General features: G+C 37.4%; 1 protein-coding gene across 3 annotated transcripts in view; it reads left to right on the forward strand.

Annotated features, from left to right (window-relative positions):
• The window catches only part of IPO11 (importin 11), a 77,208-nt gene continuing 60,751 nt past the window's right edge, over positions 1-16,457 (forward strand). Inside the window, exons 1-6 of one of the 3 annotated variants that reach the window (XM_064642378.1) lie at positions 1-83; positions 558-627; positions 8,093-8,175; positions 8,466-8,609; positions 9,074-9,174; positions 13,899-13,971. In XM_064642378.1, coding sequence (XP_064498448.1) covers positions 8,472-8,609; positions 9,074-9,174; positions 13,899-13,971 — 312 coding nt within the window. In that variant the 5' untranslated portion in view covers positions 1-83; positions 558-627; positions 8,093-8,175; positions 8,466-8,471. Of the gene's footprint in view, positions 84-104; positions 628-8,092; positions 8,176-8,465; positions 8,610-9,073; positions 9,175-13,898; positions 13,972-16,457 lie in introns of those variants that run through there. The other 2 variants (XR_010426855.1, XM_064642377.1) reach the window with 2 other exon arrangements.

A 16,457-nucleotide genomic window follows, 5' to 3' on the forward strand; every position in this document is an offset into this window, starting at 1 on the left:
AGGGCCTGCCCCGCGTCGCCGGGTAGTGACGTCAGGGCGGCGCGCCGGGGCGAGCGGTGGTGGCGCGGCTGTGGAGGTTCTCGGTGCGTGCGAGGCCGGGAAGGGACCAGTAGAGAGGGAAAAGCGGTTCGGCTTCCAACATGGAGCCGCACCTGTTTCGCGGCGGGCGGTACTGCTCCTCCGCACCAGCCCCCGCTTCTGCTCCCTCGGCCTCCCGTTGGCGCTGCCCGAGCCGCCGCGGCTCCGGCGCAGAGTGTCCGCCGCGGTGCCCGCTCCGCTGCACTGCCCCCGGGGATGGGCAGCGCGGCCTTCCTTACCATTTGTGCTGGCACTGGCAAAGGGTCTGCTCGGAGCTGGAAAGAAATAACTGTTACCTAATTCCAGGGAACTCTTTCCCGCTTTCTGCTTGAAACAGTTTTCGGTCGGGGTAGAATTAACGAGAAGGCATCGAAGGGATATGAGCATTGAACTGCGTGGTTTACTGTCAAAACTTGTGTTTTTTTGCGGAAAAGAGCATGTATTGGCCTTTATTAAAAGTGGTTGTTTTCCTGTTGCAGGCTAGAACCCAGCAGGTTTTGTGCAGAGCAGAGTCTTCTCTTAATCAGATGCAGGCTGAGTTCAGCAGTGGTGAGTTGTTTCTCCAGTTTGTTACCTTAGGAGACAGCAGTGTGTGTAAAATACATGAACGTGGCCCTAAATGCAGTACTGATGCTGCTTCCCACTTATGCTTCTGTGAGCTTTGCTTCCCATGTCTCAGATAAAGTCAAGTCTGTAATGTATCTGACGTGGCTTTCAAATTAGCATCCATAATGTATTAGAACTACTCAAGTTTTTGCAAATAGCATGTTCTCTCTGGATTTTGGTTTCCTGAAACTTCATTGCAACAATTTTTTCATTGCTCTCTGTTTTTCTTGTCTTATTCTTTCCTTGTACTGTTCTACAGAGGAGCATTTACTATCATATGTATAAATGACATGGTAAAGGTTTTTGCCACCCATGCTTTATGTATAAAATTTTGCAGCTGTATCATCAGAAGTAGAATTTAACTGTAGTTAAACTGGAGTGTCTTAAACCCGTTCCAGAGCATGAGGCAGACTGAAACTTGTATTTCCATCTCAGTTGTTGTGCACTAGTTTGTTCTAAGTGTTCTGCAATGTCTTTTTGAAAGTTTGTTAAAACGAGGTGAATTAGGATGTCAACAGAATGAGATTGACCTTGTTATACTGGTCATCCTATATACTTACTATTAAACATTAAAAATATTCTTCCGTTGTCTCTGTATCTATTTTGCTTTTTCTATGTCATCATACTGAACCCTGTGACAGTCTCTTCTGATTTAGTCCTTGAAATTATCCCACTCATTTGTTTACTGCCTGGTTTTTCTGTTGGGTGTTTTTGGTCACTTTGGTGACTGTTTAACCAGAATTTTTAATATGAACTGACTTGCTTCCCTTAACATTATTGTCAGCCTTGCTCACTGCTATCCTTTATTCCTGTGTTCCTTGTTGTTCTTTTATTTTTTGTGTCTTCTGCATGCTTTTTCAGGCTTAGATTTTAATTTCAGTGTTAAATTTCTGTAAAAATGAAGTTTTGGAAGTTCTATTCCTCTATTTCTGTCAGTAGCAGTATGGGGAAAAAACACCTCTAACTCTTTCCTGCTGAAACGTTTTTAATTTGTTTTCTTTGCTGTGATTTAAATTGGGCAAATTAAAGGTAGCCTTGTTCATTTACATAAAGAAAAATCAATATGTTGGTTTTGGAAAATCGTGGTAATGCTTAACATTAGTCATTGTGGTGATTTTGGTGATTACTGTAGTTGTTAGTGGCTTTAAGTAGTACCTTTCATAATCAAGATACTACTAGTTCTTTTGGGTTCACTGTTCAGTAGAAGTATAACATGGCATGATTGATACAGGTACTGCAATGTTAGAAAAGAGATTCATGGAAGAGTTGGTAGAAGGCTGGAGAGATCAGTGTAACTACCAGCTTTTCCTGAAGCTGTCAGTATTCTAGCTAATGTGTTGTATCAGATCATTGTGAACTCCAGCATTCCTATTACTTGTTTCAGAAGGTGTTCTTGTGGCTTTTCAGCACAAGAACTTTGTTTTTCCTGTTTTTCTTAAAACAAATGTGCTGTAAAAGACAGTAGTAAGTTTCTAATTGAACCTTCCAAGCTGCAGTATGTAGCTATATTGTTGTTTATTAGATGTGTAATCTGCTGACAAGAAGCAGAAAGTCATCTCGGTATGTGCCTTTCTAGTTTTAAGTGTCTATGAAGTCTTCCCTTAGCTTCCATTTCATTAAAAAAGTCCTCAGCCTCTCCTCATAGTTAATTGGCTTTAGATCCCAGACAGTAGCTCCGGCCTTTCCCCAGTTTCTTCCTACTTGAACTGACGAAAGGGAGAACTGTGAGAAACCAACTGGAGGCTGTTCTAGAAGCAGTCTCAGACACTGACTAAAAGAGTTTAACAACATCTCTAGAATCACTTGTGCTCTTAAAGTATCCCAGAAAATGTTTGTACTATGATCAGTGAGAACACGCTGTGTTTTATGTGATACATTTGCTGCTTTGTCTCCTTCTGATTTCATGAAATCATAACTGAATACATTCTTGTGCCTTATTATAGTGTGAGAGTCTTGATTAAATTCCTAACAAATGAGATCAAAAAGTACACAGAATTAGTTGTTTGGTTATGAGTGAGTTGTTATACTGCATTCTCCAAAGTCCAAAAAAAGTGAAGTAGGGAGGTATTTAATGATTAAATTCTTCATTTTGTTCCTTTACAGATGTATAACAGTCCTTCATTTCTTTTCACAACTGATGTGATTTTAAAATTAGGATGTGTTTTAGTGTGATGGGAAAAGTACCCAGATACTCTTTTGCCTGTATCAAAAACATTGACTGCTCAGGAAAAAACAGTAAACTAGCCTAGCTAGTATAAAACTAGGAAACTTAAGAGACTTGGAATATTCTTGAAAGCAAACTACATTTGCAGATACTTCCTTAGAATGGGAATCAAAGAATGAAGAGTAGAACAGAAGTATGTCTTGGATTTTTGCCAGTAAAAGGAATTGTAGTTTAGAAGTAAGAATGGAAGTGCGGGACATTGGGTGGTAAGGATGAGGAACTAGTACTGGTACCTGTGGTTTCTGAAGACACTAGCTCATTGTGCTGAGGGGTGGCATTTGATGTGTCTTGCTTATGTTCTAGGTGTAACTGAGTTTGGTTTTTTTCCTGTTAACTGAAACTTGAGAGTATGCTGTTGTCTAGTTCAGTATTACCATATTCAGTGGGATCTTGGAGAGCTGCTTTTTCTTATTGTGTGTGATTAGTCTCTTTTTCCTCAGACAAGAACAAATTCTAACATGGCAAGAGTCATGCTTGGTTTGCAGGTGACATTATTGAACACTTTCTAGTGGAAGGGGTTTCCTTTCCTTCCACCCCAACTCTATATGTGCAGTTGGGTTGTTGTAGCAATGGGTGTGAACCACAGAAGAGCAGCAGAAAGCAATCAACATTTCTGAAACTGCTCCATGTTTATTGTGAAGACATGGTCTGACATTAGTAAGTAAAGATGGGAGGCGCTAACCCTTACCTTGGAATTCTGGGTGTTGTGGCACGAAGTGCAGATCCTGCCTACCTTCTGAGAATGTGTTCCTTATAAGATTGGCAGACTCTGCCAGCATTTCTATGCATGCCTCATGGCTCTGAAGGCATCCAAAAGATAATGGCTATTTAATACTCACCTCCTCAGTTTCATCTCTAGGGCAGTCTTGTAGAAACAGCTCAACAGTGACTGAAGCTGTAGAATTCCCCAGCAAGCTGTGGAGGAAGTCCATGTCCCTGTGAATTAACCGATCTGTGGTGTACCCCATGTCCCTTTGCCTTTTCTGTGCAATAGCAAAGTCTGATTTGTAAGAGGTGAAGATTGTCTCTATCCCATAATATTAAAGACAGTATTCGTGGGCCTTTGCCATTCTGTGGGGTCTGAGGGCATCTGTATATCCTCTGTATAAATTGTGATCTGGAGAGGCCCTGATGCATCAGTTAAAGAAAAAGAGGGTCACAACAAATTAAGCTTGGGGAGATCTGGGTTTAAACTCCTGAAGCACATCTGTGTCTGTCTGCAGAAAAAGATTTCACACATCTGTAAGCATGAGTATGGCCAGTCTTCGCGAACGAAGATTTGGGAAAGGTCTTTACCCTTCGAGCCTGCGCAGTGGATTTTTTAGGTGAGACACAGTGTGCACTGAACTGAGCCCACCCTTTAATCCTAAAGTTCATCTGCCGGGGCCGAGCGAAGCTTGGACGGTGGCAGCGAGGTCCTCAGGATGTAGGTTTGTTTAGAGTGACCTTCTCTTAGATGGATGGCCTTACAGGGCTGACAAGCTCCATCTGCCCGGAGAAGTTCCCTTACTGGGAATCAAACCCCGGGCCGCGGTGATGAGAGTGCTGCATCCTAACCAGTAGACCACCAGGGGGCCCCCACATGTATCTGTACACAGCTGTAATTAGAACTGTGTTTTGGGAGGATCCCATTAACACAAGGTGTGAGCTGATGCCCTCATTGAGTCAATAATTTTTGCAGAGGGCGTGCAGATAATAAGTTTCCAATAGAAATCGTACTATTGGGAAGCTAAAGCAAGGAGGGACTTTGTCAGAGTTGAAATTGCGTGCTGGGACCTGACCCTGTAATGGCTTGACATTGTTGGAAGTCACGTACTCCTCCCTCCTCCCATAATGTCCTCTGCTGTTTGTTTGTGGAACACTCTGCTCAGATGTCTTAATTTTTTGGCTTTGGGTTTTTTTGTTGTATGTGCCCCTCTGCCTTTTGTGGGTAATTATGGCTCAGTCATAATGTGGAAGTTTGCTTTAAGTTTAATTCACTTAGGAGAAGGAGAGTGAAATAAAAGCTATGTGTATCTGTTCTGCCTGCTTTCTTACACCTAGCACATTAGCCTGTCAGGCAATGTGGTATGAAAATGATTGGATCATTTTGCTTGACCCAAACCAAAACTGCATTTTTTCATTCCTTCCAGCTTCAGGTATTTAAGGGGTGCAGGAAGAAGCAGAGTCATACTATTTATTTTGGTGACCATACTTCTTTGTATTAGCATAACTTTGTAGCTAGCTTAAACAGCAAATTTGAGTTTGGTAAGTAAAGTTAAGTTCAGTAAGGATTGATTCAAAATAGGTTTTTTTAGATTTTTAATTTTTTAGATTTTTAGATTTTGACAGAGAAAGAACATGGGGTTGGTTAAGTGAATTTTCGTTCTGACCCACTAAGCTTATCTTGGTTTTTCTTTAGTTTTTTTTTTGAGCAGCAATAGCTGCAGATACAGACCTTTTCGAGAATGAGAAGCATTAATAAAAAAAGAAGCTTTGCAAATATTTCTCTTTGATTTTTGTTGTTGTTGTTTGTTATTTACAACTGCCAGCTAAGCATTTTGAAATAAGAAAATGGAAAAAAGCCTCCTGTTTTTTGTGTTTGCACTTTACTAACTTCAATAAGTATGTCTTCTGGTGAGAACTGTTCTAGATGAAGTGTATAAATTTTTAGTAAAAGCAAAAAGCTTTAAGTTTTTCTTCCCCCTTCTTAAATACATTATCCCAGAGGTGCTGCCGCTATTGCTGATGGGCTCAGTCTTGGCCAGCGGTGCATCCATCTTGGAGCCAGCTGGCATTGGCTCTGTGAGGCATGGGGGAAGCTTCTTGCAGCTTCTCACAGAAGCCACCCCTGTAGCCACCTCCAATACCAAAACCTGGTCACAAGTGGTTAAAGCAGAAAGATTAAAAGACTCATCACATGTGAAGTATAAAGCAGAGAGGGAGTCACTTGTTCTGTTCAATTATTGCTGTAGAGAGAGATGTGATTTTGTGGTTCATTGGTTGGAAAGTATACTTTCTTTAACCTTAGGACCCTCAATTTTTAGCCAGTTTTTGTTGGGCATGATTGGAGACTTACACATTGAGAGTTCTTAAGGTTTTTTAGGGTTTTTTTAATTGTGCAGGACTGTTGCTGGTATAAAAGGCCTTTAATATTGTTGCTAGTTTTTGTTAAGATGATTTTCTCAAAAGATGAAAGTTTTAAACCAGTATCAGAATAAAATTTGGTTTCTCGAACTTTTTTACCATTGCTGTAACAATTTTAATCTCTTTCCTGAAGATGGAAAAATAAACTTTTTTTCACATTAAACAAAAGCCAGTCAGAGAGTCATTAAGGTTGGAAAAGACCTCAAAGATTGAGTCCAACCTTTGACTGATCACTACCTTGTCAACTAGACCATAGCAAGTGCCACATCTAGTTGTTTCTTGAACAGCTCCTGGGATGGTGACTCCCCCACTTCCCTAAGCAGCCCATTCCAATGCTTAACAACCCTTTCTGTGAAAAATTCTTCCCAATTTCCAACCTGAACCTCCTCTGGCACAACTTGAGGCCATTTCCTCTTGTCCTGTTTGAAGAGAAACTGTTCTTGGTTGTTGATTTAGAAAGCTTAAGTATATGAATGTTGCCTAAAATTTACTCTTAAAAGAAACCTCTGCTAAGACTCAATTTGTGAGTCTAAAGAATGCCAGACATTCTATAATACAATGCTGTCACAGCATGCTGGGTGCCCTGGGAATCGGCTCCCAAAATGCACACAGGGGTATCTGCACTACAGCTCATATGTCCACATTACATGGTTATTCACTTTTCCTAAATAATTACGTATTCATGACATTTCCCAACACTTATTAGCATATATACATATCCTTATAAGGTCTCTGAGAGGCTTCACTGAGGGTCTCTAGTGGTTGTCTGTGTCTGGAACCCCCCCCAAAGTTCTAAGGGACTGCCTGTGAACTTCTTTAAGACAATACACCTGGTTATAGAGTAACTTGGTATTGCTTGGCTGGCTGCCTCAGTTCCCTTCTTCATTGTTTCTTTGCTTTGGTTGGTTAGTGTCATGGGTGACAGTGGGTCTGTCAGCACCTTGGCACATACTGACGAAGCAATAGATGTTGACCAGATCAAAGTATGCCCCTGAGATGGACTGAAAGAGAGGACTGAAAATGGAGGCCCTGATCCTGACAACATACTGATGCATCCTGAAGAAGCTGTCCTGTGGGAACAGAGAATACTGTCTCATGAGAACAGGAGCACTGTCTCATGAGAACAAGGACCTGTTTTGAATGAGAGTAGTTGGGAAGAACATCAACATGAGAGAAAAATAAGAGCAGGTGCTCGGGACTGTCGTGGGAAAGAACTGGGCTGTTTTGAGAAAGAGGAAAGTTGTTGTGAGAAAGTAGAGTTTAGAAAATGCACCTATTAGCTGTAAGAATTCTGGTGTGAAAGTTTGAACTGTCCTATCCTTGTGCATTACGTGTGTTCAAAAACTGTACTTAAGGGGCTGCGCAGCAGCCCCGGCTGTCCCTGCTTTTTTCTTGGAATAAACTTTGCTGGAACCTTTTTTCGTGTCACTTTGGCCGTTCCGACACTTTCAGCGACAGGTTAGTACTTTTAAATCACTTGGCTCAGCTACATGTAGTTTCTAGGATACATTCTAGTGCCAAAACCATTACTTCTTGTTATATCTGAAAACTCAGATAGCATGAATATTTAGCATGTATCTGTGTTACAAAAGTTTAGGTAGGTTGTAAACAGATGTTTTTTATGGACAGAAAACAAGTTTTATTTGGCAGAGTCTATAGTTAATATGTCAGTTAAATATGTGTCTTTTTTTTTTTCTTTGTTGTTTCTGTGGTCATTATAAATGTAATCTCTGTCATTTGGAGAACTCTGTTTTGCTTTGTCTTCATAGAGTACAAGGATGTATGAGGACGTATTTATATTGGAAGTTGGGCAATAGGCATTCATAGTTCAGCTGATTAGCATTTTTATGCTAAATACATAAGGAAGTCAAATATATCAAGGAAAATTCAGTTTCATTTAGGACTAATTGTGAAGCTTAATTCTTTATTTTTTAATTGATAGGAATTGTTTTGATGAATTTGAGTTATCATAGTATTTATCTGAAGTGGATCATTTTATCTCCTGAAGGAAAAAGAAAATACAAAAGTGTTAATAATCTGCATCTTTGCCTCTTTCAGACAACCTCATGGTTTACTCTGCCTACAGCTGAAGTCATCTCTAGTTGTGGTTTTGCTCTCCGTTGCTGTGCTTGACAGGAGAGGTAACTGTTTTAAAATCAAAATATTTCCTGTAATTCCTCAAATCTAGTAAATGTGCTTGTAATGATAGATTTAATGCTTGCTTTTTCTGCTGAGAGATTTTTGAAAGCAAAATAGTTTAATCACTGTACCTTGAAACTGCCTCTGAGTGGGTGTAATGCTATCTTTACACAGTGTAGTCTAATGAAAAGTTAGTGTGGGGTGTTTAGAAAATATGAATGGAAGATACCTGTCTATATTTAGCTGTCTTTTTTTCCTTAAGTGTTTTTCCTCTCTTTTTGAACATTCTCAGATTTTCATGGATCTCAACAGTGCTAGCACTGTTGTTTTACGAGTCTTGACCCAAGCTACTAGCCAAGATACTGCAGTGTTGAAGCCAGCTGAGGAACAACTGAAGCAGTGGGAGACACAGCCAGGTTTTTATTCAGTCTTGTTGGTAAGATACAGTGGAAAAGTGCTATTAAGTAAACTTTAAATAACGACAATAATGGAGAAGTCACCTGAAGGCTGGGTTCTGACTAGAATAAGAAATTACCTTGTATTGTGCAGTGCGACAGACTTCTGAGAGCTGTGTCATTAAAGAGTATAATAATTGTCTGATTCTATTGATTATTACTCTTTTATTCCCTGCTCAGCCAGACAAGATTAGCAGCACATTTGCCTTACATGTTGTTTTTTTAATAAATTAAGTACTAGGGCTAGTGATAAACATATTTTTAATCTCTAAAAATTAATGTTTAAAACAGCATTTCACTTACCTGTCTAATGCATTTTGTTTATGTACATCCATACATGTAGAGATATGTGTACTTATATATGTACCAGGGCATTTGTTGATACAATTTCTGTCCTGTTTGTGGTGTGTTGTGCAGTTTTTAACTTAATTTTTTTTTTTAACAGAATATCTTTACAAATCATAGCTTGGATGTGAATGTAAGGTGGTTAGCTGTGCTGTACTTTAAAAATGGAATTGATCGCTATTGGAGACGGGTGGCACCACAGTAAGTTCTGTGTTTCTCCTTTTAACCTTCTACAGCTGGCTTTGTAATGGTTGCTAAACTGGAAAACAGCAGATCCTTAGTTCATAGAAGTTACTTTAGAATTTACAGTGAAACTGATAAAATGTTTCAACTTTAGGACTTGCTAATAAACCATTTTGTCTTTATATTGCTTCTTATGACAGCTCATGACTTACTTTTGAAAACTGAGCTATAAGGCTGTTTCATAGATACCAGGTTTGAAGTGATGCATTAAGTGTTACAATGTTAACACCTGACTTTCTGATAGTAGCTAATATGAAACATAGTAAATCTCTTGGAGAATGGCAGAGACATTTTGTTTCATTTAAGCTGATTCATAATGCAGATGTCCATGGGAAAGAAGCAGTAGCTGTGATGCTAGCGATTTCTGGTCTTCATGTTTTTGTTGTTCTGATATGTGGGTTCTGATAAAGCATGATGAAAAATTCTCCAAAGAAGATCAGAAATACAAGCAGTATTCATGAGCACCACATCATTTACTTAAAAATTACAAAAAGTGCCATTTTAATATGTAATACCTACAGAATTAGGTACTTCTCAGTGTTTTGTCTGTACTTCTTTTTTTCTTTTAAAAATAAGTGTAATTCAGGAAGAGTTTCAGTTCCAGAACTCATAAAGACCTGCAGGTGTTCGCTCTCTGAAGTGTTCAGTATCTCTTAAATGCTGGTAGTATAGATGGGACATCACTGTCAGGTTCAGGGTATTGAATTGGAATTCTCTGTCCTGTTTTTATAGATCTAGTGCACAAAGTGTGGCACAAAGTATAATTTTCAGCTCTTTGCTTGAAATAGTTTAATGTATTTTGTAAGCTCTTCTAAAGATCTACCAAAAGAGAGAAAAGTTATAAAATTCTGTATCCACAGCATACTTTAAATAGTGTAGTACTCCTTCATTATTATGTAAAACACTTGAGTATTTGTATGCGTGGATTAGTATACAATTGAAAATCACCTGCAAGCATTTGGATTCTCTTTTATGTGAAAGGAAAATACCATCTTTTGCATGGAAGATGGCATATATCTTTGACGTTTCTGGCTAATGAGGTACTGGTTACAATACTGGTACTTAGTAAGCATTATCCCAAGAAAATAATTATTGTTTCAATTTGTTAATATTTTTAGATACTAGTAGGATTTCTGGTGAAAAAAATCACAATTTATTTCCTGCAGAAGTAATGACTACAATTTTACTGTTTGAACTGAGGTAAAAATTAAATAACAATCTTTCAATGTAGTTTTCCTGCAGTTTTAAGTTAAATGTAATTTAAAATATAAAAAAAATTACTGTCTATTATTAAAGATTCCATGTGGTGAATCTATATTGAATTTACAATGCAATCCTATTTTATCCCTGTTTCTAATTTTTCTGCCACTTTTTTGCATTTTTTAAATGCAATTAAAGTATAAAATAAATTTTAAAAATTATTGGCTGCTGTTAAAGATTCCATGAGGTAAATACATACTAGATTTTCACTCTGTGTCCAACGGTTTCTCCATTTCCAATTTTCTTTTTAAATTTCTTTTATGTGACATCCTGTCAGCACTCACCCAGATGACTTTCTCATAGCAGAGTATGTTGAGGGTATTTTGAGAAATGCCAGTTTAAGCTGTAACTTCTCAGCTGATTGTTTTGGGATTGAATCATATTTTGGATGTCATAAAGGATTCATTGCATTCTTGTTGTCCTTGCAAATTCATGTCTTTCATCTTGTGTCTCTCATCAGCAGCTGTCCCCTCTCCATCGATAGTAGTACATCAAAGCATGTTTTGATCTACAGATCAGACTTAAAACAGCATTTTCCAGTGGGAGTGATTTTGGAGATGAGCTTGTGAACTTTCTCCCTCCTGTTTTTTCAGGCAGCTTTACAGATAGCCATGAGCCTAGGCTTATCATAGCCTCTTTTCAGGCACAGTTTGGCCTCTTTTTTGAAACTTGTCGTCAGCCTCCTCAAAAGGTTGTATCACTTGATGATTTTGTATGTGTTTTTATTTTCTTCAGAAATGGCTTTTCTTGAATTCAAATGTTGAACATATTTTCAATATTACAGATAATTGCTTTTAAGTCCTGTTTCTTGTAGACCTTGTTCTTTTATTTGAGTACCATGTTAGCAACTTTAATAATACTTTTCAAATCCATTTTTTTATTTGAGTGGTAACTATAAATAACTCCTCATAAACCAGAAATCCAAAATAACTTTTAAAATATTTGGATACCTGTTTGCCTGTACCACAAACACAGAAGATCAGTGAAACTTTGAAATTGCAAACTGTGAAGGACTATGGCATAAATACTTAGAAGGTCATGTCTGGATGAACTTGTTTTAATTTTTGGGCTGGTGTAATTCAGTGTTGAAGGGAAATAACTCGCTGAGTGATACACATTCCTCCTAACTGCTCACCTGCCGAAAACTTTTATGTATGGAACTGTGGGACTGTCTTGCAATGGGAAGATGAGGACAATGGTGCCAGTGGTGATGACTGTGACTCCTGCAGGGGCTGAGGGTGCCGCTAGGGCGGTTGGGAGTGTCCCTGTTCTCCGGCAGGTGTCACTGTTGTATTTAGACAGTAAATTTCTCCAGCCACGGTCCGAGAAGCCTTAGACATCCTGTCACACAGTGCCGTGTACCACTTGCATCAGCACCTGATTTCTAAAATTTTTTTTTCATTACTGTTTTCCAGCTTATCACAAGTGTCTGTATTTGAGGCATTCGTCCTCATTAATCTGTTTCTTTTCCTGCCTTTGTTTTGTTTGCCGTGGCAAAAGCCTAATTACAGCATTTTTATTTACAGTAAATAGTGAACTGAATTCTGCTGCTCTTAGACTACGCATATGATAAGTTCAATGTAATTATAATTATGAAAAAGTAATTAAGGCAAGGGGTCTCATGAGCTCACAAAGAAGGTATCTGAAATAATGCAGTAGAACAGGGGTTTTTTTTCTTTACAAACCAGGTTTTATGTGCTTTCTATTATTTCTGAAAGGGAGGTATTGTACAAGCTACATTTAATTGAGAATAGAATTCCTAATTGTATTAATAAGAGATTTAAGTTTTAGAAAGGACTTAGAGTGTGTCTGTATGTGTGGAAATTATATTCTGCATTTTCATATTATAAAAAAGGACCACAAAAATTTATTTTCATGAAATGTAATCTAGTGGGTTTAGATTAATAAATTGAAGAGTTACCTGCAGAAAAATTTATTGTTGCAGAAATCCTTGTAAATTTTACCCAAAATGTTTTTAGGCATAATTTAATTTTATTGAGAAAAATCTTAAAAGCTGAAGTCTTGATTAAAAAAAAATTAAATTTAAATGTGGTTCCTGAATGCTGTAAATTACCTGTGACAATAAGACTTAATGTCCAGTTCTGAGTCACTAGTGAAACAATGACTTCCCCCCCTTGTCTACTGTGCTTTGAATGATAAGTCTTTGATCTAGGAAATAGAGAGTACTTGTGTTATGTGCAGGGCCTGGGGCGGGAAGAGAAAACTGTAATATTTTTGCAAACATTTGACCCCATGATAAATCCTACTTATGGTTTTTTTATTATTTTGAGGTTAATATCTAGTATTTGTCTAGATTAGTGTAAAAGCTATGCTTTAGGGAGCTTTAGGCATCATTTTATATCTCAATATGTAAAACTAGTAGGTTTGTATTTGTGCCTGAGGTCAGAAAACAGGAAGTGGTTGTGTTGGTATGTTTAATCTTCTTAATTTCCAGCCATTAGTCTTCACTGAGATGTGATGTTTGCATTCATGCTTCTGAATCATTGCAATATTAGATGGAACTGTTTCATTTAAACAAGCTTGGGTGATAGCTTAAAGGCTTTTTATGAAGAAGAAACAGCACTACAGATGCTATCACTGAATTAAAACATGTTGGGGTTTTCTTGTTCCTTTTTTTTTTCCCGCTAGTGTAATCTATAAATACTAATACAGCATTTTCAAAACTACTGTGTTGCGTTTTCTACCTAGAAATTATAAGAAAATTGCATGAGTCATGAAGTCTGAAGTAGTAGAAGAATGATATGATACTGTAACTTGTAGTCTTAAACTGAAAGAGGTCACTTAAAATGAAGTATTAAGATGCCACACAGTTGCACTTGAATGCAAATTAACCTTTACAGCTTAGAATTTGTCTTTCTTACTGTTTCCCCCTGCATTTTTTGGAGAATGTATCAACATACTTTTCACCTGAAGCTATAATTTTCAAAGGGTCCATACTTTCAAGTATAAATATATAACTTGTTTGTAATAGAAAAGAACTATTGGTTTTGCAAGAAGAGCTTTCGTCTGATAAAGTGATCGTCTTATTCTGGGCATTTCTTGGTTATGGTCCATTAGTATACATGGGCAAATTCGTGCTCAAATTATCAGTCCTGGCAGTAATAAGTGTATAATAATTGTCAAATAGCAATCAGTTTGTAATTTGTACAGTTTTATGGTTTTCTGATATATATCTGTGTATCTTACTCTGTCAACTCTCTCTTTTGCCATCTGTCTTTACAAAGGTTACCTCAGTTCTCAAAACCTGAGGTTAAAAGGTATCATAAGTATTTGTTTCACCGTTCCCTCTCTTTTAAAGATAGTTGAGATAGTGGAAAAACAATGAATGTTCTTTTGATAGTTTTGATACTATTTTCACTAGTTACATATGAATTAATATTCTGATAAATATATCCTGACAGTGCTCTCTCTGAAGAAGAAAAAACTACATTGCGTGCTGGACTTATCACCAACTTTAATGAACCAGTGAATCAGGTTAGTGGTGAATGTTTACTACTCTCCCAGCAAATGGTTTTATTGGTATATGGCTTGGTTTCTTCCTTTATAAAGTGTTTAATTATAATAATAAAGTTGCAGTTTTCGTATTGTCTTTCAAACAGATCTTTATGTTGAAGCGATGTTCTTTTTCCATATGTCATAATTCATAAAATTATGGAATTACTTTGGTTGGAAACATGTTTTGTCGTTTTCGTGGGGTTTTTTTGTTGTTGCAGTGACAGTTTATGTTGTCTCTAACCCTAACCCTAAACAGCAAGGTTTATGCAACCGTTTTGATGAAATGGTTCTGGGAATGGATGTAGCTCAAAAATAACCTTTCCTTGAATGATTTTTCGTTTTTTTCAGCTGTATCTGTTCTCTGACCTGGCTTCCAGTATGGCCATACAAGGAAGTGTGGTGGTTGTGGTGGTGTAGCAGGAATGAGCTGTTGAGATTGCTGCAGGATAAACCCACCTAAGCAGTATTGCTGTTACATGTCTAGTTACAACATTAATGCATTTAAATAAGCATAATAAAGTTTCAGTATGGTAGTTTCTTGTCTTACATAAAGTGACTAATTATAAGCTTCTATTTTGATTAGAATAAGAATTTATTATTATATTGAGTCTAGAACTAATGTTAGGGTCCCAGAATATGCCTATACTAGATGAATCAATCTTCCTTCTGCTAACTTTTTCTTTATCGTGTAAGTATGAGATTCTGCAAGGAAGTATTTGCTAGTATTTTGAGCTAGATCTTAAAGCACTTTTTCAAGAAAATGCAGAAATGATTGACGTAAGCTAAAAGTTAAAAAGAACATAAACTTCTGCTCTGCAGGTGGTTCAATTTTAACTTTTCAGGATTCCTTGATGAGATTTAATGTAATTTCTAGGATTAGAGCAATTTATAAAAATTAGGGTAATTTAGACTTTGTAGAAGACCCTTGTGCAATTATAATTTTGACTAGAATTAAAAGTTTTAATAGCAAATGTGTTTTTTTTAAAAAAGAAGGTATATAGAAAATATTTTAAAATTTGTAGTCCAGGTGTAGTTTCAATGTAAAAGGTATGACTGAATATTATTTGTTTCTTTATTTCAACCAAAAAGAACTATGAAATATGTCAAGTCAGACCACAGAGTGTGTTTATGCTTCTACTAAGTCGTATATACTTAACAAATGTTTCATTTTTAAGAGTTTGCATGTCTTTTACAGATGTGAATAGGTAAATTAGGTATAAAAAAGTGGTATTAACTACGTTGTTCATAAAACAATTCAAACTTTTTGTCACTTCTTCCATACCTGTATTAATCTGTAATCAGTTTACCTGCTAAGACAATAGGATATTTTGTAGTTATAAATTCCACTGCTGCTGAGCAGTTCTGCAGTTCTGAGACTATAGTTGCAGCTAAGATTAGAACCTTTTTAAATGACATTTTAAAGACTAGTGGCTTCATGTTTTTGTTTGTGTGTTCTTTATGATATTTTTTGGGATGTCATTCTTTAAGGTGTGGAGGATTTTGTTTTATGCCAGCAGCCTAAATAATTACCCAAACAATGTGTGCAATATTACAGAGTCCATCTCCCCTTCTTTCTTCTAGTTCTCCAATCTATAGATATGGGGTTTCCTTTCAGATGAACCTTTCATTTAGTCCCCAGCCTTCTTGATATGCCTGAGTTTTGATGTCCTGTGTTCCTGATGAGTGCTCTTTTCCAGTTGCGGATAGTTCATAGCATGGTTGCTCTCTGCTTGTGCTTTTTGCATCACTGAAGGCAGAGAAATTATGACTCTTGCATGTATACAGAGAAGAACAACACAAAAATGTGAGAAATAGACATAGTATTGAGATGTGATGATATAGGTTGACTTCCAGGAGAGGCGGAGAAGAAAAAGAGAACATACCATATGTTGAGAGCCTAATTTCCATGCCCTCTGAATATATTTACCATTTGGAGACAAGAGAAAAGCAAAATAGTCCTTCAAATGTACAACAGCAGAATCTTTTTTTTTCTTTTTTTTTTTTTTTTAACTTAAAAATCCAATCCTCAAGGATAAAGTACTCTTGGCCTCCCTGGAGAGGTTGCTTCTTGTATGACATACGGAGAAGAGTTTATTTGCTCCCCATTGCCAATTGAAATCATTTGTTCTGATAATCAGTAAGACTCCCAGCTCTTCCTTGTGAGTGTTGATGTCATTTTCCTGAAGCAATTCTCTGTAAGCAGGTTGGTAGGAATGAATATAGTAGAAAGCTTTGTGAGGTGATGAGGCTCTGGATTAAACAGATGAGGAAGCAGTAGAGGAGGGCACAGCTATTCCCCCTTAGACCTGTAAATTGCTTGGATTCCTTCTGGTAGCTTAAGAAGGTGACTTCTTCACCAGGCTGGAAGTGTGATGGTATAGTAATGGTGTGTTGAAGGTGAGAGCATCTGCTTCACTAATCCAGTCAAGGATCCTTTCAGTAGAAATGGGATAAGAATAGGGAAA

Source organism: Pseudopipra pipra, chromosome Z (assembly GCF_036250125.1).
Source record: "Pseudopipra pipra isolate bDixPip1 chromosome Z, bDixPip1.hap1, whole genome shotgun sequence".
Classification (NCBI taxonomy): Eukaryota; Metazoa; Chordata; class Aves; order Passeriformes; family Pipridae; genus Pseudopipra; species Pseudopipra pipra.